Raw genomic sequence first — 25,077 nt, 5'->3', positions numbered from 1 at the left:
AAAACCTTCCTACTTTTATGCAAGCCCAGAACTTTTTGGCACGCTCTAAGCAATCAACCACAGTAGGTAAGAGGTGCTGAGAGGCACATTAATTCTGGTTGGAGGGGAGCTTTAAGTCTCAACAGCAACTAACTAGAAGACTCCAAAACAGTTACAGTAGGACAGTGCTGCCTGAAAAATAAATTGCCTTTTTTCTTCCATCTAGGTACCTAAGTCTGTGGTATGGATTCAGAAGTTATTAGCTCTGCAAGTCTGCACTGTGCATCACTTCTAATCAGGATCCAAAGTCTGGCATCATCAGTGCATTAATGCATTGACAAATGATAGCAGTAAAAGAAACCTACTGTTAGGAATCCTCAAAATTAGATTCAAACACAGACTGAAATCTCTCTATTATAATTAGAGAAATAATCAGAAATTTTATCCTTCTGAGACACTAAAATAGGAGACCAGATACAGCAACTATTCTCTAAGCCTCTTCTCTAGAGTTCCACATCCCTGAGCTCTTTTTGTCAGCTGCCTTCAACAGCAACCAGCAAAAAAAATTACCATCTTTTACCATTTCTTTTTTTTTTTTTTTAAGCACAGAATAAAATATAGTACCATGTCATTCTGTTTAGAACGGAGGGAGGGTCTAATCCAAGTGCAAGAGCAGATACAAACTTCACCTAACTCCTGGCATTCAATCGTTGTAATCTCAGCACATAAATCTTCAGTCAGAATGACGTTTTTTAATTCTTTCCAATCGAGAACTAGGAACAACAATGGTTAAACTGCATTCCTGGGACAGCTGGGACTGTTTGGGAAGTACATTTCCAGAGAAATTAAGACTAGCAACATCCAATAACACAGGAGAGTCCTGCTAGACCTTGCTTTGCTGATCTAAGTGCTCTGCAATATGAGACCATGGAGAAAAGCTGACGTTCAGTCTGGGTCACCTCCTCCCCTCAAGCTTTTCCTACATAGTTACTAAAGTTGACTTGCAAAACAGAAAGAAGAAGAAAAAAAGACTGGACTCACACTTTTTTGTTCTATTTAAGCATTGTTATGGATGGAAGACACTGAAAAAAATCTAAAAGCTTTGAGTTTTCTTGCTTACTTTTTATGTTAGAACTATTTCATTGTCTTTTATAGTAAGATTGCAGTACTGGAATAGCCACAAATACTGAGAATTTGTTCACACCTATGGGTTCAGCTGGTTAAAACCACTTTCAGTCTATGTAGCTAAACATGTCCAAAAGGCTGAGAAAACACTAGTTTAGAACACTGAAACAGGCTGCTCAAGTTCAAGATACTGCAAATTCCTTTTATGAGCAAACTGAAGGAAAGACAAGCCTGTTAAGTATACTATGATTTCATTCAAGCTAAAAGAATAACACTTACGTTACTTAGGCAACACCTAAATGTGTGTAAGTGTAAGCAGTTGACATGCACTGGAGGTTTACACCAAGCAGAGAGCTAAGAGAACCCCCCAAACATCCTCTTACGGAAATAAAACTCATGAAGAACTAATGAAGCTCATACAACGGAAGCTGTACCGTTAAGAGTCAAAGGTAGGTGATCACTCACCTGCTTTATTGCAATAAAAATTTCTGTCCTAAATATCCCTCATCATACCTGAGACCGGACAGGGATATGTATATGACAACATAGCCTACCTCTACAGGGGACCCTATTTGTTACTCAAAGCTGTTAAATTGTATAAACAATACCACATAGTGCTATTGTAGACACAAATGTCTAAGACCATTGGAGATGTGGAGAAGAATGTGCACTCAAGAGCTGGTTTGTTTTTACCAGCTGTATCAGTTGGTCTCACAAAATATATTGCCCTTCCTCATAGATATGGCCCGTCTTCACCTCAAGTTAAGAACATGGTCATTTTCCTTACAGACCAACTTCGTTAAGAGTTCTTGCTCTCAGGTTTCTTCATATATAACAGATACTTATCAAGAAAATGATGTATGACAGCAACGTGATAAAAAAACCTCCAAAATGGCATGAGAATAAGGAAAACTGCAGGTTCACCAGATGCATACATGCATACACTTTCACAGAACACACAGGTGGAGGTGCTTGATTTTTTTAATTTACAACATACTATCATGCACATTTTTGTCTTTGCTGGGATGCACTCAGCAACAGAAACCCACAGGGTAGCTATGCTCGTTCATTCTTTTCCATATTTTGCCAGACAAAGAGCAAGAGCAAAGATGAGCAATCATCCTTCCTCTTCCTCTTGCTCTCCCAGCACCAAGGCTTGATTCTTAAAGCCTACCCAGGGCAATCTGAAGAGCAACATTATAATTTAATTAATAACCAACAGCAAAAGACAAGAGCTGCAATGCTCTGGACAGACATCTGTGCCTGGGAGGTGGTACATGCCAGGTCTCAGCACTCTAGGTATAGAATTTCCCCCCCTTCCTCGCTTTCCATCCCCAAGAAACAGCAGCAAAATCTGCAAGACAGTTACAAGAGCCTGTGGCTGTATTGAATTTTACAAGTCTTCTTCTGCACCGGGAGCCCCCAAGTTGTGCAGGCAGCTGCTACCACGGGCACTGCAGCCAATGAAGGGGGGGAGCAGGGGAGCAGCCCTCCATGTTGAGAAACCCACCCTGAAAAACCCACTTGCTCAGCAAATCTGATGGTAATCTAGAAAACGAAATTTGATGTCCCACCACTTACTTAGAAGACATTTCATGCAAGGAACCATCTAAACTATCTGTGGTTGCATGGACATTTTTCTTGGCATCAGAAAAGGTCTACAGAGCATCTACCTCCATCTGGCCTCTTGTTCTTATTCCTGTGCCACCACCCTGACTGTGGCAGTATAATTTTTTTTGTAGGGCCATGTGGTGAATCGGATCAGGGAACTGATTCAGATTAAAATCCCAGACTAAGGAAATTAAAGTCCATTAATAAATGCTGTAACTCTAATGTAATGTTACAAGCTCTCAAGTAAAGATTTGGAAAATTTCTATGCACACCTTTTCTTGTTGAATGTGTAGCTTAATATATCACTTTATGTTATTAAACAAAACATGAAACACAGTATGTTTCCAATCTCATGTAGGAGCTGCACGCTTTACATTCTGTCCGGACAATGTCTAGGCACACACTTCTTAAATGTTTTTTATTTCCACTCCCCTCAAGACAGTTGATTTTTCTGCATCAGCGTCGGCATGAAAGCACGTGCCATCACCAGAGAACTGGATGAGGCAATTGCAACACGTTGGGAAGGAAGGAGAAGCCATGGCAGAAGAAGTAAGCTGAAAGAAAGGGTACGCAGCAGCAGAGCAGAAGGATGTGCTGCGGCTGGAGAAAGAGAAGAGCAGCGAGAGGTACGTTAGCTGACGGACACAGGCTGCAGGAGCAACAGAAGGAAGATACTGAAAGAATTACTGACACTGAATAGTAACACGGTAAAGTGGGAAGGACACCTTGTATTGAGCAGCTTTAAGAGGAGTATCTGTCTGATAGTGCTGTCGATCTGCTGCCCTGATCTGGAGATGTGCTGCTCACCTTCTCCTGTTTAACAAGTCACCGTTAACTCACAGGAGAGAGCAGAAAAGCTATGGCCAAGGCCAGGCAGCAACCTGGAAAAAGCTTCCCAGACCTCTCCCCCTCCTTCAAATCACTGCGGGAAGGCCAAATTGCCAAATTGCCAAAGCTGGCCGTCGTCAAGCAATTTTGAAAGCCTAACAAATTGCCGTGGATGACTAAGGGATTGCAAGCCACATGGAAAACTGAGAGAGCTAACAGAACCCCAGGTACCCTCTCCTCTCCAGTATCAGAGCAGGAGTTATTGCTCCTTTGATCAGATAACACTGTGCATGGAAAATTTTGAGAAAAACCTTAATGGTGAGCTGTCTTTTTTAAATTCACTCATCATGGCTACAATGAGCTATGAATTATTACAAGAAGGGAGGATACTCAGCTCTCTAAAAAATGAGGTTTGAAATATGTTTGGCAACTGTTTCCGTCAGTATCTGCAGTTTCATTATTGAAATTCTCTCTCGAGTATTTTTGTCTTCCCTCCTATTGTGAGAGCAACACAAAAGAAAACCTAACTATATAGGAAAAACAATTACCACAACTATACACAAAGTGTTGCCTAATGCATATGAAAGGATGACAAATGTATTTTATGTCCTCTGTTACAATAATTTGATGCTTATACAACAGTAACTACAAAGTAAAATATGGGTTTTTTAAGTTACAGTGCTGCTTTTAGCAGTTTTCTCAGAAAGATGTTACCCTTTGCATGTGCAAAATTCAGGCTTGCTACCAACAGTAGGCAGAATTGATGCTTACGCAACCTGTACATACACGTGTTGACCTCAGCAACAAGTGCCTGATTAATAGAATAAACTATACCCTTTTTCAGCCATTTTATCTGACTAATGAGGATATTAAATTTTTTTTTATTTGACAAATGCGTAATTTTCCCTCCTAAATTATGGTATGTTTTGTTTCTCATTAAATTGCATTAACTTTTGTCTTGGACTAGCTAAACATATTAAAAAACCTCCGAATTTGGATCTGAAGAGTGGAATCAGAAGTATGGAAAGTGCATGCGCTTTGCCAAAAGCACTATTTCATTACTCTTCAGAATTATCTGGCAGTGTTTCTGCAATATTTACTGTAGTACAAACCAAATGTTTTCATCTGGACAGGATTCAAACCCTGGTATGTTACAACCACAACAAAAATCATCTCAATCCAAGAGCCTTCTCTGTAATTTGGGCTGTGGTTTCTGCAAAATTGGAAGATTCTTCTCCATGAATTAATTACACCAACTCCCCTCCTAGTTTCTCCTGTTTTTTTTTTTTTTTTTCTCCTAACAATTAAACATAACCCAGATGTGCTTTGGAAAAATCTTACAACAATTCAAGACATCAGAATGATTTAAGCACAAGGCAGGTCAAGGTACATGGGACTTAAGCCTGCTCTGATAAACATGTGGCATGCCAAGCCCTACAACAAGCTGAGTCCAGAGGTTTGGCTTCTCTTCCCACATAGCCCCGTTTTGGGGCTCTATGCAGGTGGAAAAACCTTGCTTCCCAAATGCTCCTGATGTACTGGCAACTCAGTGCTTAAAATTTAGGGCCTGCTTCTCATTCATTATATGTCCTACTTATTACATTTTGGCAGGACAGCGCAAAGTCCCTGAAGTGCAAATAAATGTAATTTATGCCCGCGCTTTATGGTCCTTTTACGGAGCAAGGCTAAAAGAGAATGAACGGCATAAACTCTACAGGAAACAGCAATTTTATCTCAGTTGTCCGTCCCCACCTGCAGGAACATTCCCAGAGGGAGCTCCCCGGTGCCTGAGTGAGAGGGAGGAAAAGGCCATCCCAAGTACAGAAACAAAACAGAGATAACACATGCACCAATGCTCAAACTCTCCCTTCCTCTGCCACTGTATGCATCACAAGGTGCTTAGTGTTATGGCTAACATCAGCTAGTGTAGTGACATAAACCCCATTTTCTTCTCAGTCCATTCCTCAAAGCAGTAGAGCAATAACCAAAAAGTAAAGACAATTGCTCCTTTTCTACAGGAATGGAGTAAGAGTGGGAAGATGCACGAATCTGCAAAAAAAAAAAAGAAGTTCACTTCCCAAAGTTAATAAAACATGCACCAGGGTAACAGACTACTGACCATTAAAAAAAAAAAAAAAAAAGAGACAAGTGCTGCTCATATCTACAATTCATACCTGACAATCTCAAAGCAATTCACCCTTGCTAACCTGGCTAGATTTGGCAGTGAACCTCAAAACCAACCCTTCCCACATACCCTTCAACTCCCGACTTTATGTTCCCCTCCACCATGAACAAGACAAGTCTGCATGTCCCAAACCGCTGCGCTGTCACTCCCAAAAGGCTACCAGGCTGTTTCATACCCAAGAGATCCTTAGCCCCATCCCCAGCACAAAGCATGTCTTTTGGGAAGCACTGAACCTACAGTAGGTTCACAGCTTATAGAAGCAGGCTTACGGGTTTCTGGATGGCAGGAATCGCCTTTGCCAGAATACTTTACATTGCCCACCTGGGCAGCGAGGTTTTGAAGTGCTGCTGCTGCCATTGCAGCACTTGGATTTTATGCCAGTAGCTCATCCACAAGCAACGTCCAGCTACGCCAATACAATACAGAGTTAAACGCGTAGCCTCATTTTACAGAAAAACTAAGCAACTCGCCGAGGGACTCTAGACTGAGTCTGTGGCAAATACAAAGGCTGAACCGCAAGATTAGTCTCCCGTTTCAACAAGTTCATTTCATCTCGTGGCTTTTTGCAGGGGTAGATATTGGAATCATTAACATCAGAAAGGGACCCCAAAACAGGAAGAGCAGGGAAAAACTTTGATTCAGCTGTGGTACTACACAGAGGCCACTCTATCTTGCACTCAGCAGCTCTTCCCATCCCTTAAATTTCCCAGTAGGCACACGCTGATGTGCAGACGCATCCTCCGCTGCCTGCTGGGAGGGATGACCCTCCAGCAACATTCCCATACCTGGGAAGGAATAATGCCATGGTGTGGGTCACCAGGCTCTCTGTGTCCTTCACACACGGGCTGTTTGCTGTGAGCCCGCATATTAACCAGTGCTGGCAGGGAGAAGTGAAGTTACTTTTGTCTGAAACCACCGTGAGAATTATTTACCTGCCCAGATCCACCTATTCCACAGGTGGACTAAATGGTTGCACATATGAGAAATATCTCGTATTTTACACTTTAAAAGTTAGGAGTAACATTGAAAAGAACTTCAAAATTTTGAGTTACAGTTACTAAATGCAAGCTTATTTTTATTAAATGGTTTAATCAATTAAGATGTAACACCCCAAAGTTTAATTCTTGTGTTTTCAATCCATCCTAAAATTTTAGTCTCAAATACTAAATGATTTAATGACAAAAAATCAATAAAAGATCTTCTTCCAGTATTTTAAACAAATTATTGTACATCTGCATGTTTTAATATTATTCTGGAATTCAAAACACTAACACAGACCACAAAGCCACTCACACTTTTGGACAAGGCCAGAATTTCAGTGCTTTGCTTCCAGCCTAATCAAGTTGCTGTGATATTTAATGCACTTACTCTGATCTGGTGAGCGTGTCTCCACAGTGGCAACATGGCCCCTTGGAAGGCTGGTGCTTCAAGAATGTGATTGATGCAGTCACCAACTCTCAAAACCCAGCGTACCTATTGATACTATCAGGCAAGCGTACCTCTGCCTCATTAAAAGCTAGGCAAATTAACAGTTGTTTTCTAACACGCCCCAAATTAACAGCTCACACGAGTTTTTGATTTTGGGGGTTCTCCCGTTCTAATGGAAAACCTCTGCAGGTATCTCCTGGCACTGGCAACCCCTCCTATTAAGACTTGAGAGAGAAGACTGGAATCAAAGGCTCCTGAGCCTACCACCCAAAAAAGGTGTTTAAAAAAATAAAAAGCCTGTTTAAGAGCAAACTGGAAGAGGACTGGGCACTGAGATTTAGAAGTTAATGGATTTTGAACAAATGTACTGTATTAAGTTTTTCTATTTTGGTTTTGCCTAATTGTAATAAATCATCATAACGTTCGGTCATTGCAGTACTCAAAAAAAAAAAAAAAAGAACAGTCACACGTTTTGCAGAACAGTTATTAGAAGAGCCTGAAAACTCAATTTGTGAGATCTCAATTAAACCATCTTTATTTAGGAATCCCTGAAATTCTCTAGCATATAACTCCCAGAGGCCTGGCTTAATTAGAAAATTGATCATGGGAAATCTTCTTAAAATGTAGGCTCCTAATCATAGCCTTCCCGTTATCACCTTCTGCCAAAGATCTATTGCTCCCAGGGAGTTGTTTCTCCTTCCCCCTTTAGCCCTGTATTATTCCACTTGCAATATTTTTAACCTGTAAATAATTATGGAGTGTAAAGGTAACTTAAATGCACCATAATGGAAGATATTAAGAAAAATTTTATCAGAGGCAGAAAATGAAGTACAAGTGAAAGCTGTTGTACAACTGCAGGGAGAGGACACACTTGTATCTACTGAAAGATACTAATTATGCCTCTGGCAATGGGCATACAGTCTCCCTCAGAGAAGCTATTTAAAGATAACACTGCAGACAAACACTTCAGAGATATCTGCACTACTCCCTTCTTGTATTGCAAATTCTAGGTCACAATTTCATCATCATCATCATCAAAATAATACATTTAAATAATAGAAAACAGGGGAGCCTTGCCAAGTCTGGTCAGTTAGATGTATTCCAGGGTGTTCAGATATTCATGAACTGTTACAGTTTTTTCATTCTGCTCCAATTACCTTTTAAGAAGTAATTAGTACTTTGTATTATCAAATCAAGAGTTCAAAACACAAAATAATTAAAAATATGTCTAAAGCCCCTAGTATTCTGGATAATGAAACCAAGCAGGTCATCTTGGTTAAAGTATCTCCTCTTGAAGTTATAGGACGCTTAAAAAAAAAAAAAAGGTAACAAAGTGATTTGAATCACTGGATTTTTCTGACACATAGCAGAAAGCCAGGTAAATAGGGCCTCTCTTCCTAAGTATGGAACCTTATGCACATCAAGGGACTTTCTTCCACACTGTTGCATGATATTACCCTTCCATCATTCACAGAATTCAGCTGCAGGCAGTTAAAATAAACCCCCCAGAGTACTGAAGAGTGAACTTGTAGAGGTGATGAGATTTTTGAAAAATTTCTCTGTTTATAAATAGAAAATGAAAGTACATGCTGACATGGTGCGACAAATTTACACTGTACTTCTGACACTGCTGCAGGGTGTAGTGGGACAAGGACAGAGACATGACCACAGAGCTGTTTTCCCACCAGTCCTGGAGAAGACTCCCTTGCTGAAGAAGAGCTTTGAGCATAAATGCAGGCACGATTTCATCAGAGCATTCTGAAGGACTAGGACCTAAGAGAGTAAGAGAGTACCAACTTAAAAAAAAAAAAAAAAAAAAAAAAATTTACACCAACATGGGTATTTACGGTCCTGGATCTTATCAGCACTACACTTACTACTAAACAAATTTCGAAGTGCTGAACTTACACGCTGTGAGTGCTCTTATTTCCATGTAATTGTAGGTCGCATTTCATCATGAAAGCGCGAACAGCCAAGGCTGGACAGACATATCTGGACAGGAGTCAGAACAACCACACGTCCCACCATGCAAGCAATTTTGAATCCCTCAGCACTTCAATAAATAATAGCACAGAGCTTTAAAACCAAAACAAACGCCTTCCAAAAAAATCACCAGTCTTCCCTATGCAGGGTTTAAGTAAGCTGCTGGCTCTTCCCTCTCCAAGCTCACTTGATAGCATCAGAAGAGCAGCACCAAAATAAGCCTGTCAGTGCCCTGGAACACCACTTGTGGGACCTTTCTGGAGCTGGACATACCAGCAAGCTGCTACATGAACACCCTGCAAGTATATTAAGAACCAGCTTCCACCCACTTTTTCCAATAGGCACCTCAAAAGAGACAACCACCTGGAGCTAAACCTCCCGAGGGACCAAACGGGCACAATCTCGGGCAGCCAGGACCTCCTGGAGGACACTGCAGTTCAGACACCGAAGCCAGAATCATGCTAATACTGATCTCAACAACCGCACTCCTCCTCCCTCCGAGCCACAGGCACTCTCCTGCTCCTCCACAGAAATGCATCTAGGTAGCAGATGTCCAACAGGATTTTCCCCCCTGTTTTTACTGGCTCTTTTCAGGCTTTATACAGGGGTGATGGAGAAATAAGCTTGTCGAGGTGCTGAAACAGAGAGCTGACAGCTTCCCCTTTCTGCTTTTCTTTGGCCTGTTTAAGCAGACCAAGAACATGCCATGTGTGGCACTCTGAGCAGTTTTTCCCTCGTGGTTTTTAATATAATTGTAATTGGGATCTTGCCGTCTGAACACACGTGTTGTCTGATATATACGAGTGCTCCTGCATACTGAAGAAATTAGGAATGAATTGCAAGTTCTTAATTGACAATACAAAACATCAATTATTCTTCAGATGAATAACAAAGAAGAAAATTACAGGTGCAAGAGCTAAACAGCCACTGATTAAAATTAAAAAAAAAAAAAAAAAACAAAAAACAACCAAGCCCAACAAACCTTCTGAATGAAGCACTGAAATAGGACAAAAGTACACATGCTTCCAATTTGCATTGTTAAAGCAGAATGCTGAGAGACAGTAAGAAATAAAAATGGAGAGAACTCACATCCCCACACAGGTTGCCTTTCTTTAAGTGCAAGTGCCCTCAAAACTATAAATAACACATGCTTAGTTAGCAAGCAGTGGAAACAAGTGTGTGAATGCAGCCATGTGTGCTCACACACATACACACACACCCCCCCATCTGAATTTTCCCACCAACAACTGTGGCAGTTGGCCCAGATCACAGCAGTGACATGCTGCCAACAGACTGATCAACCTCACAGCAGACTAAATTAGAAATACATTTCCACAGATTAAATTTCAGAGGACAGTGATGCCACTTTAAACTCCATTAGATTCTGCTCCTCGCAATCCTCTAAACAAACACAAAAGCTAGCAAACCACCCCCCCTCCATACCCTCCTCCCACCCGCTTTACTAGAAGTCCCAACAGGATGAAGGCTCCATATTGGACCAGAGTCAAGACAGATAAATTAGCAACCAGTCTAAAGCTACCACTAGCCTGAAATCTCATAGAAGAGAAGAAGAAATCAATCAAACCATGCTGCATCAAGATGAGAAAGCCTCAGCAGGGAGCTATGGGTGGTGTCAGCCAGTGCTGCTCACAGATGCAATGGAGACCTCGGAACTGGAAAGGGGAACTCAAACACGAGCTTTGAAGGATTCAATCCACCAAGTAAAACTTTTGCAGACAAGCCCTATCCGTAACAAATGCACACCCTTTCAGCAGGTAATGGGGCTAAACAACAGCAAGAGGCATCGCTTCAGCACATCAAGGAGCAGTGACTAGCTAAGGGGCCCGGGGGGGGCACCTGCCAAAACAAAAACACACTATGAGAATCAATACAACAACTGGGAGATTAAACTGAAGAAGCTATCTGCAGCACATGACTTGGGACACAGGGCCATGAAAAGTCCCAGTAAAAACAACCCCTCAGGTAAAGGCTCCTTCTTTAGCTTAATCTGGCCAGCCAGCTGCCCCTCTCGCTGGGTCCCCGAGGCTGACATGCAGGCGACACGCACCACACAGCCCCAGGCACCTGCGCTGTGAGATGATCCGGGCATCTCGCTGCACAACTTCAGATGCCTTGTCTGCACCTGGGTTGCAAAGTGGAGGAGCTCACCTGTTTTAATTATCACCATGGGAACAATCCAGCTCCTGGGACAGCTAAGAACAACAGCAACCCCTCCACCCACAGTGAGCTGAAAAGCCTCACTGAGATTGAACAATAAAGGACAGTAAGTAGGTAGAGAAAGGGAATTTCCAACCAGATTTCTCCTCTCGCAAGAACAAGTACTTCTTGCAAGTTAAGCACTTCTTCAGTTTATAGTCAGACAAAACAAAGGAGGACGGGGAGGACTTAAGAGAGCTAGACAAAAACCCATTCAGGATAACAGAGTGCTAAGCATAAAAGCAATTTTCTTTTGCACTATTACCGGCCTCATTTTATGGTCTTTACAACCATGAACTCGAATGCTCCTGCTGAAGATACAGTCAAATTGCTGAGAGTTGAAATGCACACAATATATTCAAGTGCAGCACCAGTACATTTGTCTAGCTGCTACTTGGTGTGCAGTGCTACAGCTCGTCGTTTGGATGAGACTGTCCCCCTAGGCTGATGCGAGACTCCTACCTCGAAGACAGAGGAAAGTGAGAAAATCTTCTGTCTTGGGCTTCCTTTTGGAGAGGTCAGAAATCTGAGTGGCGGGAGGGGGTAACAACGGCTCCACTATCTTTATTGGAGTTGTGCTGGGACTGTTTGGCTGGGACTGAGCAAACTTCCTTTGTGCTTGCAGCCTTGGCCTGTGAAAAAAAGAGCACATCAGAAGCAGGTTAGGCAGAATTTGCAGGAGAGATGTCAGAACATAAAAATTCACTGTTTGTTTGGTTTGGGGTTTTTTGGGTTGGGTTGGGTTTTTTTAAAGAGAAAAAAAAAAAAAAAAAAGAAAGAGATAGATCTGAATCCATCTCCCACCAATATCATATCCCTACCTGAGTCGATTGTGAAGACAGTATTTTATTTGCTTTACCCTTTGGTATCTTCTGCAACAATTTGGAAAACCAGAAAGGGAACATCTTGACTGTTAAATCTGTGACTACTATCTCATATGTTCCAACTATTTTCTTGCACATCATACAATTACAGTTTACCATTCACTTATTTGGAAATTAAATCTGTATTTTGCACCATGAAAATGTCTTTTTTTTTTAAAGTGTTAGTGTTCCTTGCTTCTTGTTTTTAATTAATTTACAAATGAGGTTTATTTTAGCCCCATTAATGTTTTAATTTATTCCAATCTGCTATAATCTTATTTATATGGTAAAATATATATTAATAGATAAGGTATCTATGCTCGTACCCAGTTCTAAAAAAAACATATTAAAACCTTTAGGGAAAGATAATTTTGACAGGGAAAATATCTAGTAAAAGCCATCAGATTTTTCTTCCCTTGGCTAGAGCCTGGAAGACAGTAAGCAAGGAGGTCCGGGGTGGGGTTAAGTAGTATTTGTGACAAATTTGCAAGAACGAAGGACATGCATGGAGTCAATTTGTCTCAGTGCCGGTACTGGGTGATGGACTGACACTCTGGTAAGTTTTAGAGCATGTCTGGGTACAGCTGTAGGAAAGGAACAGATGCAGGTGGTTTTGGCAGTCAGGCTGTAAATTATTTCAAGCCTATCTGAAGGCACTGATTAACTGCTAGGTGGCAATGAATATGATTTTCTTTAATACGTCTAGAACGCAAATTGGTATTAGGGAAAGCGCTTTGGGGCAGGACAGATACCCGGAGGGGGTCTCGCCGGGAGCCTGACTCCACTCAGCATTTAAGAACATGCTAATTTCTCACTTAAGCAACTGGGATTCTAATTACGATCTTTATTACAGCTTCAAAAAGGAGAGAAGCTACTGAAAGAACTTAAAACCTCATTGAGAAAGGATGCAATTTTATATCATTTTCTTCCCTAATAGCAGAGTATTTACATAATGTCAAACTGAAACATGTATCAAATAACACTGAGGGAAAAGCCAGGTCTTGTCATTCCGCAGCAGGCTTGACTGTTATGACTTAAGGAAAGCACAGTTATCATTCAGTGTGGATGAAACACATAATTGGCAACCCTCTTCTTTTTCATGGATATTAAACTTAAATAATTGGGTAAGAAGTGGTTTGTTACTGTATTTTAAAATTCCACAATTTTGTGGCTAAAATGGGGGGGGGGAATTAAACCCCAGCAGTGTTCATATACATATATACACATTCCCTAATGACAACTGAGAACAAAAGTAGCATCAGCAATTTTCTCCCTAAACTCTGCATAAATTTGTACACGTCCTCACTATCCAACTCCCACCTCCCCAAACAACGAAAACCACCAGCCATTCTCACTGCTTCTTTTCATCTCCTTAATGGCAAATATAGCATGGAGTTTAATTTTTTTTTTTCATCATGGTGCTTATAATCTTTGAACTGGGACTGAAAGACAATTGAACACATGTATTTCCTCATATCTATGAATAATTATATTTCCAGAATGAAGGTCTTGTATAGATCTGCCTGTATATCCCCAAAATGACTCGGATTGCCTTGCAGAGAGTTCTGTTCCATCAAGCAGACGGAGGACCCCCACACAGGATGAATGGGATTTTAATTTCAACCAACTACACTTCCATCACCAAAACCACACATGCAGCGAGAGAAAAAAAAAACGCTTTGTGTTGGCTTCTGTTCTGCACAAAACGTACGCTCTCTCGCCAAAACCTAAACTATAAAGGTTAGCAAGCAACCCTGCCTGCTGCTCTCATCTACACAGCCATTTTTGCCCATTGAAGTGCTTCCTCAGCTTGGCTGTTGAAAACATACACTATCCACTCACCACACCTCTGAAACTACCTGCTCAAATCTTATGTGACAAAAGATAAGCACTGAGGAGGACTCCACAACCACCAACCACCCCGAAAAGGAAAGGTTAAGCCTGTTTCATGGTTCAAAATTAACCCTTTGCAACAAGGATCGGCTGAGGCTGTTTGTAGCATCCCTATTATCAGTCTCTAGAGCACTGAAAGAGGATTAGGGAATTACTTGTGAATTTAGCATAGTCATTAAATGAATTAGTGAACTGAAAGTACTTTTGGTTCAGTCTGTCTTTGAAAATACACTCTCCGCTAGCCATCTTCCCCCAGTACCAACAATTCCCTGCTCCTCTTCCTTGCCCGCTTCCCTCGGGGCACACGGCCTGGCAGCATCACCAGCTCTCCACTACCCACCACGCTGCTGGGGGGGCCCTTCATTTCCGTGAGGACAGTGAAAATGCCAGACCCCCCCTCCACCCACCCTCTACAACCCTGAACTTTTCCTCCTTCCTGAGATGGCTGTGGAGCCCTGCTGCTATATGGTCAGATGTGCCTGAGATGCTGCTTCTCTCACACCTCTGTTGATGTTTGCTGTACTTCCTCCTGCTTAGTTTGAACTTGCCAGTGCCACAGAAACAGGCCTGCTCCTTCTGAAATATTTATCTTTTATTAAAATCCCGAGCAGTTACACGGTCTAGCATCAACAATAGGATTTATGAACACTACTAAACGAAGGCACTCTTTCATGACTACAGCATCCTTTAGTTTCTGCAACAATTACTGATGAACGAACAGGCATATACTCCAAGGGTTTCTACTATTCTGTAGCTACTACACATCACGATGAGACACTAAGGTCAGGAAGCAAAAGCCAAGTTTTCAAGCAGTCTTTACTCCAGATCTGTGTAACGATAACCAGTTTCAAAGGTGGCCCAGCAAAGGAAAAATCATTTCAAAACAGAGTCAACAATTTAGAACTGTTACCTTGTGAAGGGGTGGATGCATCTTAATAACCTCATATGTCCCCATGAAAACCTCTAGAAGCATAAAACCAATTATTTCAGGTACAGTTTCACATTACACTTAATCCAATATAAGTGTGAAGCTGCTGCCAAAAAAGGAGGTACCCCCCTCCTGTATGGTTACATCAGATCAAGCAGACCATTGGACTCACTTAATCTCCACTTACGAGCAAGGCAGAATAGGCAAGGAAGTGATAAAGATATTTTGTGTGTGATGAACAGGTAACACTACCAGCATGGCTTTGCTCTTTGCTTGTTAATTCAACAATTTCTTGGAATGACCTATTTAGCGTGCATTTGGCAACAGGAGATGGATTAGCATGAGTGGCAAAAAGAACAACAAAAATCCTGTTTGCGTCCTCAAAATAAATTGCTCGCTCTATCCTCATCAAAAGGGTATAATGCTACGTAAAGCTTGTAAATATGCAAACAGAAAAAACTTTGCAACAAGGAAAAGGATGAGGGGAAAACTCATAATACCACATCTAAACATCATGCAAACACCCAACATCCAGTCAGAAATATCCAGACTATTTAAAAATAAATGGCAATTCCCTTTCTCTCAACAGAATGTTATTTTCATTCTACTGCTTTTGAAAGACTTTAAAGACCTACCTAGGACATGAAGCTCAAAAAAGCTTCAGCTTAAGGAATCCTCACCTCCTTTTGATACGCTTCTCTGCTACTGAACTGACTGTTTAGGTCTGAGACAGCAAAATACAGCCAGAGACTAAAACTCTACAACAAAAATATCCAGCGTATACAAACTCAGACTACACTGGAAAGCATTCCTCTCCAACGTAGAGTACACTTTTTGAAGCTTTTCTGGACTGGAATTAATTTTTAGTTGAATATTTTAAGTAAATTGCATTCTTTAGAATCAAAACACTACAGTTTGTGCTAGCTAAAAATACATGAGAAATGTCTTTTAAAATAGAATATCCCAGCACCATGCCTTTAGCTTGTAGAAAAGGACATGTTTAGGAAGAAAACACCTACTACACAAAGGCAGTCTTTTCTTCGCAAAGCAAAGCTCAGGCTAGTAATACCAGTCTGTGTTAAATTTAGTAAACATTAATACTTTAGATAGCAGCGCACGCTGTGTTAGCTACAAACCAAGTATTAAATTATCAGTATGCGAGATTTAGTTGTACGTCAGTACAAAAATCTGACTATTTTCAGTTTATTACTCCGTAACTCCTAAGTACTATAAATCATACACAAAGAACAATGTGCACAATTGAACTGATGATATGCATGCGTTCATACTAATCTATTTATAATAAATTCTGGGGTTGAGAGGCTGTCCTCGTACCTAAGCATCTCAACTGAGAAGAGATTTGCAAAACAAATTATTTTTTTCAAACGTTCCCTAATCTCCTGCAATCTGCAGGTTTTCACAAAACTTCCTGCTTGTTATATACTCAGTATTTGCTTGCTGTTTTGACTCACAACCTTTTGCTTACTCCCTGAACTTCACTTTTGCCTTTGTTGTTTCCTGCTTTTCTATTGCCTGATGTTTGTCCTTCCTTGTAACAGCACCACTACAGTTAGATTTCCAAACTCTATAGGAACTTCAGTTTAAGTAGCTGATTGTCACCGTTCCATGATTAACTCCCATCTCCGTTTTCCATGCAGTGTGTTTCTCACTTTGAGTTGCTAGCAAGCAGCCTGCAAGCTAAAGCAAAGGAATCTATGACTCTCTCTAAAAGCAGCGCCGGTATTTGGTTACTTTGCTTTTGTCATTTCTCATCCTGAGAAATTGTAATGTAAGTATTTGTAGATATTTACTTTTAACACGTTAAAATTGCCACTACTGACTAGCGGTGATGAGCTGGTATTAGTTTTTACCAAACGCTGTGTAGATAGTTAGGAATACAGACTTGCTTACTGCCTGATCTACGGCTAGCTGTTGAGGAAACATCCTCTATCAAAACACGTATTTAAACAGAGAGAGTTTGAGTTTCTTGCTATTGCTCAGTTGGGCTTTGCAGTTCCCAGATCTCTTTCAGTATTACACCTGTCAATCTGGGCAGCAGAAATTCAGTGCACTGTATATTAACATTTTTCCATCCAGGGGTTTGTCCTCGCACAGATACGGCTGAGATAAGTTCCGTGGGAGCTTTCTCATATTGCTGTCTCAACCTGACCATCCCATACAACCCACACAGCTACACGCAGTCACAGTCGAGCAGTACGGCTGTCCTTCCATCAGCCACTACCACCCATTACAGGGAGGGCTCTGGCATGGATGGGCGCCCTACCTCACCAATATTTGCTTTTGCATTGACCACTCTGGGCTGCTATCATTACAGTTTTCCCTCTGCTGTGTGCCCGAGTTATTGATTTCCTTACTGTGACACTTTGCTGGCTTCGCAAAATAGTTATCTCAGAGTTTTACTTGTCCCTACACCGATCTGGATCAGGTTCAAAGCACACCATCTTTTGTTCTCATCAGAGTCAACACACAATTTACACACGCAGTTTAACTGAACTGTACAACATGACACTTGGTCTAGCACAAAACATGCCTGTATGAAAAGATTCCTTTGTGTGTGCAGCTTAATTTATTACAGTAAACATACCTGTAAGTGATAGGCTGTGCATATGTTCTGCCCTCATTTAAAAGAAAAGGGGGGGGGGGGAGGAAGAGTAATTTAGGCTTTAATAGCCAGGTGTCTGCTGCAGATCAAACAATTATCAAGTGTGTAATTTCCATCTCAAACAAAATCAACCAAGTGACAGGCACTTCTAGGCAAACCCAAGGTGAGCATACAAAACTTGGTGCTGGAGGTATCATTCTTCATCGGACAACCAGGAAATCCTTATCACTATTACATATACCAGCAGGAAGCACAGCTAAGCTGTATTTCACCCTTTCACTCCTGAGAACCAGCCCAAGACATTCACTTTAAATAGTAACCTTCTAGAGGATCACCAGTTCGTGAGAACAGGGCTCCAGAATTCAAATCCAAGCAGTCTACATCAATACTGCCAAAATATAAAACAATTTTTTTTTCTGCAATTGTGAGGGTAAACATTACTTGGATAAGCAAAAAAAAACCCAAACAAACAAAACCAAACAAAACCAAACAAACAAAAAACCCAAAACAAACAAACAAAAAACAAGCAAACAAAAAAAAAAAACAAACAAAAAAAACACCAAAAGGGAGAAGAAGGAGATCTTACGATCTTACTACTGGCTTTCCCTGGAGTACGCCTGAGTGCAAGTGCTAGCTCTGGTAGTACTTGGCAGTGTTTCTATCTGTATGTATTCAGATACCACTGCAACCACTGCCTCCCAAGTTACTCCAGGTGAATAAACAGTATCATTCCAAGAGCTGAAAGCGGGCGTACGAAGGAGTCCCTTGAAATGCATTTCCTCTCCCATGTCCCCCTAAGCTTCTGGGGTAGTATCTTCTGCCTGTGTCAGTGGTTCCTGTTGCTCATTTCAACAACATGCCAGCTCAGTGACTACTGCCAGCAAGTCTGCAGAAGTGGAAATCGAGATTCAATCATCATCTGTGTCTCCATACCTGTTTGTGCCAGGAAGGAACTAGAGAGTGGGAGATCTGGTTGCTCCCATCCATGCAGACACCATGAGCAGGTAACCAGTGCAAAGCATGTGGTCACTCTAAGACACGACTCCTTCAAAATTATTTGCAAAATCTTGTAATCCAAGACACAACCCAGACCTGTATTACTTCTACGTGAGAGTGTAATTCTTAATCCTGTCATCTAGTTAGAAGAATCTGGGTTACTTTTCAGTAAATACAACATTCCAGTAAGGCTGAATGCAACCATTTTCAAAAGTTATTTTTACTGAATCCTCTATTGATTCGATCTTTTTTACTTTCTGTGGTCCAAAAATTTAAAATTTGGCCTAAATTAATAACACGATTTTAAACCAGCCTTAAATTCTCAAGTGAACAAATCAAAGTAAAATACTCAGCCCATCTCCATTCAGTCCTTGACTGTTGAGCCTAGCAGGGCACATTTCCATAAATAACACTTCTTGCTTTAAAACTTTAGCCACAATGAATGGATGCACATTTTCCTTTGGGTTTTTTTTGCTTGTGTTGTTTTAAATGAGAAGCAGTTGGTTTCTGAGAACCTCCTCTCCTGCAAACAATGGAAAGGTGCTTGGGAATGACAATTAATGAATGACAACTGAGCTAACCCATATACCTAATGACTAGTTCAAAGTACAGCTGGCAACTTAAACTTGTTTGCTAAAAACTGTTCAAATTATCATTAATTCTGGAATCATCTGTTTTTCCTGACCACGCTCTCTGATCACAAGAAGGTATTCGCAGTCTCCAAAACCACCTCACTTCACGTAGTTCAGCAAAGATACTTAGACCCACTAAGTGAAATAACTAGCTGTTAAAACAAGGTACAAGACAGCCTTGGGCAAGTGGGAGTTCTTAGAAGCTGTTGCCCCACAACATTAACTGTGGAGGAACTGGATGACTCCAGCCACTACATATGAGCCTCATATATACTCCACCTCACACATACAAGCGGCCACAATGACATAGGGACACAGACCTTCCCTCCTAGACTGAGGCCCAGACTAGATTGTATACAAGGTGTAGAAAATTAATATTGCATTCAGATTTCAGCTGTGGAACACTGCAGGTTGCATAAAGCCATCCAGGCTAAGCAAGCCTTGAAATTAATCAGTCAACAACAACGCTGCAGGCATTTCACTGTGGGTCCTACAAACGCTCCTCCCAAGTTCCTGGTCATTGCTGCCACCACAGCCACCAACAGCCTTCAACTCAGATATGCTCACATAAGGTACAAGTGTGCGAAGTAATGCAAAAGCATTCCCACTGAGAAGGGAGAAGAAACAGGAATGTATTGCAGTAGCCCATTTTAGAGGGGGCTTTGTCCCGGATACATCTCTTTCCTTTTTGTTCCTTGGGCTACTTAGAAAACTAGAAAAGACAAGTTAACTTTGTGGGACTAAGCTACAGCGGGAGTCACCACATCAGTGTGGCTAAGTACCGAGTGCCACTGGATGGGCACTTATTTCAGCAGTACCATCAGCTTTACCAGCCTCCAACTCCCCCCCACGCTCTCTCCCGTGCACCGCTTGCTCCTGCGCCATGCTCCGGAGCCATTCTTCTTCTGCAGCGTTTCTCATCTCCATCTGCTACTTGGTTCCTTCTCTTCAGCAGAGCACCCTGCAAGCTGCTTCCCAAGCACAGCAGAGCACAGATACCTACAGAAGCACTCAGCAACTGTAGACTTGAGTTACCGGTTCCTACATCCAGAAATGGGGGATCCCCCTCTCTTCTGGTAGCATGACTCAAGACTCCTACTTCTCAGCTTGAGCCAAACCCACCACGCCCTACCAGCAAGTTTTCCAGTAAGCACATCATCAAGGAGTGACTTTAGGCTGGGTCTGCCATTTTATGCCATGCTGTTGCACAGAGAAGAGCATCACCACATGCCAGAAAATTAAAATGCAAAACCAAGACAGCTGAAAAAAAAAAAAAAAAAAAAAAAAGAACTTGTTCACGTTTGCTTGTTTTTTAATAATCACTAGCAGATGTCTGAGCAAATATTATGTCCTGACACACTTTTCTTTAAGGACAAAACCACAAAAATAAAATTATTTTCTCACATTAAAGCCTGCCCCATGTGCTGGAAGTAAACAAGGTGAACTCCACGCTAACAAGCACCTCCCACGCTGGAAGGAGGATGCAATTTCCAGTTCACTTGCACGATCCCCACCTACTGGCAAAGCCCCGGCACCGTCCTGCTGCCAGGACTCGCTGCCCATGGGAGACCGAAGCAATCCTCCTCGTTTTCTAAGAGTCAGAAAAGCCAGCGTGGGGAAGCCTCCGGGCACAAAATCGGCTCCCCTCTCACTTCATCCGCTCTGCAACACCATCCTACTGTATGTGTTGGATTAGATGTAACAGGGACCTTGATCTCTACCACAGGTATTATTTTTTAAAAGTACATTTTTGGCCCTACAAAAAGATTTCCCACGCGATGGAAGAGAGCCTATACAACGTTAAAACCTGCCTGTTTTCATAAAACTTGAGCGTTTCCCCCCTATTTAATTATGCACAAGTCAAAGCTACTTGTAGCACAACGCATTGTGCAACTCCAGTATTCTTCTAGTATCATTTTCAGTGTTCTCAGACATCTGAGGGACATCTGCAAAACCTGTTTGCTTCCCAGTTCCCAACCAGGAGACATTAAACAAAACCAGCATGGTTCAGATGACAGTGCTTCCCACTTCCTTACTCACGCGACACCCTCCGGCACTACCTGAAACCCCAGTTCTTGATAAATTCAGTGCTGCTCTTTGTTCCATATTCCTCTTCAAAACAGTTGCAGATTCAGACTGAACGTTGAATGATACGCCAAATAATACCAAACATATCAGCAACTCCCTCCCTAGTAATTTGACCAAGTGCTAAAACTCAAGAGGATGCAAGATCAAAGCTGTACAACTGAAGAAAAAGTCTTTTTTGCTTTGAGAAGCTTTTTCTCTGCAATTGTGCTTTTATTTAAAAAAAAAAAAAAGTTATTTTACAAATCATTTCATTCTTCTTTTCCAGTGTCAGAAAAAACATGCATACCTCTTGCAATCTTTCACCTTCGCCCTAAAAGCAACTTGTACTAGCCAGAAAGCCAGAGCTTACTTCTGGCGGAGATGTCAGAAGTAACAGTGTATGGATCATTTTAGCCATCACCTGAATGGCTGAAAAACTTCCTGTTCAATTAAGTCCTCCATTAATCCCTACCATTTGAATAAAATTTTCCATCTGCTGCCAGGAAGTGATAAAAGTCACACGGTCTGTAGGTTGTGGGCATTTTAACCTCTCGCAGAGGTTGCAGCTTGCAATTTAACCACACCTGAAACCAGATATCTGCACTTCCCATGGGGCCAGCCTTTCAAAGGCTCCTCTATGATCTGGCTATTACCAGAGACTCAAACACTTCTCCTGTAAAATTACAACATTTAGATGCACAGTGAGAAAAAAATAAAGACTCAAGACATCCTGTATCTGCTGCACAGGCTTTATTCGGATAAGCAGCAAAGTGATCACTCTTTCATAAAACACCCATCAATCATATTCACCAACTTGCCAAAAAAGATTACTAAACAGAAACACAGAAATGAGCTATTGAGGGGGGCACCAGAATCAGTATACTCAATGTTAAACCTATACTATCCTTACATTAATTCTGAAGATAAAAGACCAACTTTAGCAAGTGCTATCTCCACTTTTGGGTCTCTTCCCTTTTCCTCCATCATTGCAATTTTCTGCATTATGTTTCTCTTGGATGCAAACTGTGACCCTCTCCAGGCTTCCTCCCTAGGAGTCAAACAGCCCATTCTTGCAAGTCAATCGGGCAGCGGCAGTCAATTGTCCCACTGACTCTGATCACGCCTTCTTTCAAGCCATGCCACATCCTGCTACCAGTCAAACTGGCCTGAAAAGGAAAGGGGCCATTCACCCTGCACTTCTTCTTTGAGGGATGCTAAATCCTATGAGAGGGGGCTGGCTGCACTGGCAGAGCACGCTGTCTTTCTCTTCCTCCGGAATGCCAGATAAAGTAGTTGGGAACTAATGATATGGATGGAAGCTATGGGAACAATTTCTGTGCTGCCACAATCTATTGCTCCCCCCGCAGACTTTCTTTACCTGCAGTAGTACTCAATACTGTCTTACTTCTTGCCACGTGTCACATCCCCCTACCCCAGAAGACCCTAGTAAAAAGATAAGGTGCGTATCAAGCTCATTTTGTTTGGTACAAGGTAATCATAGTAAAAACACACACACGCAATCTGTGCGAACACACCACAGATTTGTCCGGGAAGTGACAAAAATACAGTTCCTCTGAGAAAACTTTGTTCACAGAAGAGTGAGATTTATCAATGCTTCGTCTTCCCTGACACCCTCCTTACTTTTGCATATGGTGGTATGTGAGCAGCAGGATGCCTGACATGTGATGGCACAACCCTGACAAACTAAGAGCTTGCTGATGGTGGAAGAAGCAAGCCCCATTCCTTCTAGCCCTGCATCCCATTGTGGACTTGGACCATGAAGGGATGGGAACGCACTGTCCAGGCTGGAGCAAGGTGAAGGGAGTGGGACCATACCTTTCTGGAGCAGCAAACCACTTCATTGCCTCACCTGCATCTTTCCACCCTAAATGAGGGGGCTTGGTTTGGTTTAAACTGATCTCAGCAAAGGCTGCTGCAGAAAAAAGGTATGGTATATGTTCTTCCCTTCATCTCCAGCCTCACGTTCCTGCTTATGCCAGCACTAGCATCCCTGAGACCTCATAATCAGCTGGCTGAGGAAGTCAATCTAGCTGAAAATTAATTTATAGGTTGATTTTTCTTCTTTGTTGGGTTGGGTTTCATAAGCACAGAAGTGCTGGTGTTGGCACAAAAGAGGTGGCAAGAACTCACGGGAGGGAAGACCAGGACTGCCTTTTCCAGTAGCAGCTTGCATTAGGATCACCTTTAGCTGACTAAGAAACACATTAGTTATTGAACTGTAAAATTTTAACAGAAAATGTGCCTGGCAGCAATGCCAGCATAGTCCCCTTTGCTGTCAACCCTTTTGCAACAAGAGTCTTGTCTCCACGAAGACTCTGCAGCAAGGAAGACAAATTTGGGTAAGTCTTTTTTATTTGATAACCCTGGGCGGGGAGGTGGGGGTGGTGGTTCTTTTTTCTTTTTTTTTAAGTAATGGAAAGGTCTGATTTCCTGCACTTCTGCCCCATGAGCAGATCACCCATCACTCTCCCCTGTACCATCACAAACAAAGCCCCAGCTTACAAATGTTTAAAATAGGAAGGAGAGGATGGCATTCCAAATACTGTTTACACTGATGGTGACGCTGCATGAAAGCTGAGCTCTTGCTGATCTGGGTGCCCACGGGTGAAGCGTCCTGCTCGGCAGTGGCCAGCACGCTGGCTCGCACTGGGCTCCTCTGGAAGTGTCCCTGCAGCGGGGCTGTGCCCGGCCAGCACCTCACGCCAGCGCCCAGCCTGAGGGGACACCTGACAGCAAGAGTAAAGGAATGGGCCCCAAGAGCAGACCACTTAGAATTCCCAGGAAGACACGCTTGCAACGATCTCTGGGTCACGTTCAGTAGATGTCTCCATTAGTCTAAACACACTCTGATATTTAACTAATTTTACACTTAGAGAGGAGACTATCTTCAGCCATTTTAATCTGTCGATAACCTGCTCTGTGACAGGCAGTGAGATACCTTCCTCTTTCCACATTGCATTGCAAATTCAGCCTGGCACTTAAGTACTTCCCGCTGTTGTACGTACACAGAGACACGTCAGCAGGCTCTACAGCTCTGACACCTGGTCTCAAATGTGAACCGAGACCCTGACCCTCAAATGTGATAGCCCCAGCATACACCTTGCTCCTCACTGCATCCTAGCGCTTTTTTTTTATTTGCAACCTGATCCTCCGTAATAGATTGCATACCTAAGCTGAAACTTCTTCTGAGATCTGCATTTTTTACACAGTCTCCTTGCAAGAGAGAGGTTCCTGCCTGTCACTAGAGCTGGCTGTGCCGATCTCAAACCCTGCCGGAGTCAAAACTGCCTCTGCCACAGCCCATCAGTAGCACCCGCTCAGCCCTGTCACCTGCGGCTCTGATTCTGGGGGACAGGAAACCCCACCTCACTAAGCACAGGCTTGTAAACCCGTTCAAAATGAACCAAAACCCTGTGGTGCCTCCTGATGCCGCCCCTCCTCCTCAGCAGCACTGAGCCGGCGTTTGGTCACTGATTTACGCAGAATCCTCAGGCAAAACACTTTACTTTTCTGTCCCCTTCCCAGGCTGAAATTCAGCGTAGACCAAAGGAGAGTAGGCAGAAGGATGAAAATCCTACGAAAAACAGTGTGTGCGTGGATTCATGCCTGTTTAAATCGGCTGAAGACCTGAGGCCTGTTTGCCACATGGCTGTGCAATAGGTTGTGGCAGAGTGCTCCCACACAGGAGCGGCAAGAAA

General features: G+C 42.2%; 1 protein-coding gene across 2 annotated transcripts in view; it reads right to left on the bottom strand.

Annotated features, from left to right (window-relative positions):
* JARID2 (jumonji and AT-rich interaction domain containing 2) overlaps positions 1-25,077 on the bottom strand; it is a 223,709-nt gene that overhangs the window by 53,000 nt on the left and 145,632 nt on the right. For both annotated transcript variants that reach the window (XM_042806804.1, XM_032987760.2), the window contains exon 4: positions 11,819-11,988. Coding sequence is in view for 1 of the 2 variants with exons in the window: in XM_032987760.2 (XP_032843651.1) it covers positions 11,819-11,988 (170 nt within the window). In the remaining variant the exon portion in view is untranslated. The remainder of the gene's footprint in view (positions 1-11,818; positions 11,989-25,077) is intronic.

The sequence above is a fragment of the Tyto alba genome, unplaced genomic scaffold (assembly GCF_018691265.1).
Source record: "Tyto alba isolate M040663 unplaced genomic scaffold, T.alba_DEE_v4.0 Super-Scaffold_48, whole genome shotgun sequence".
In the NCBI taxonomy this organism is placed as follows: domain Eukaryota; kingdom Metazoa; phylum Chordata; class Aves; order Strigiformes; family Tytonidae; genus Tyto; species Tyto alba.
Note: the sequence above shows the minus strand (reverse complement) of the source record. Positions and strands in the feature narration are given on the sequence as shown.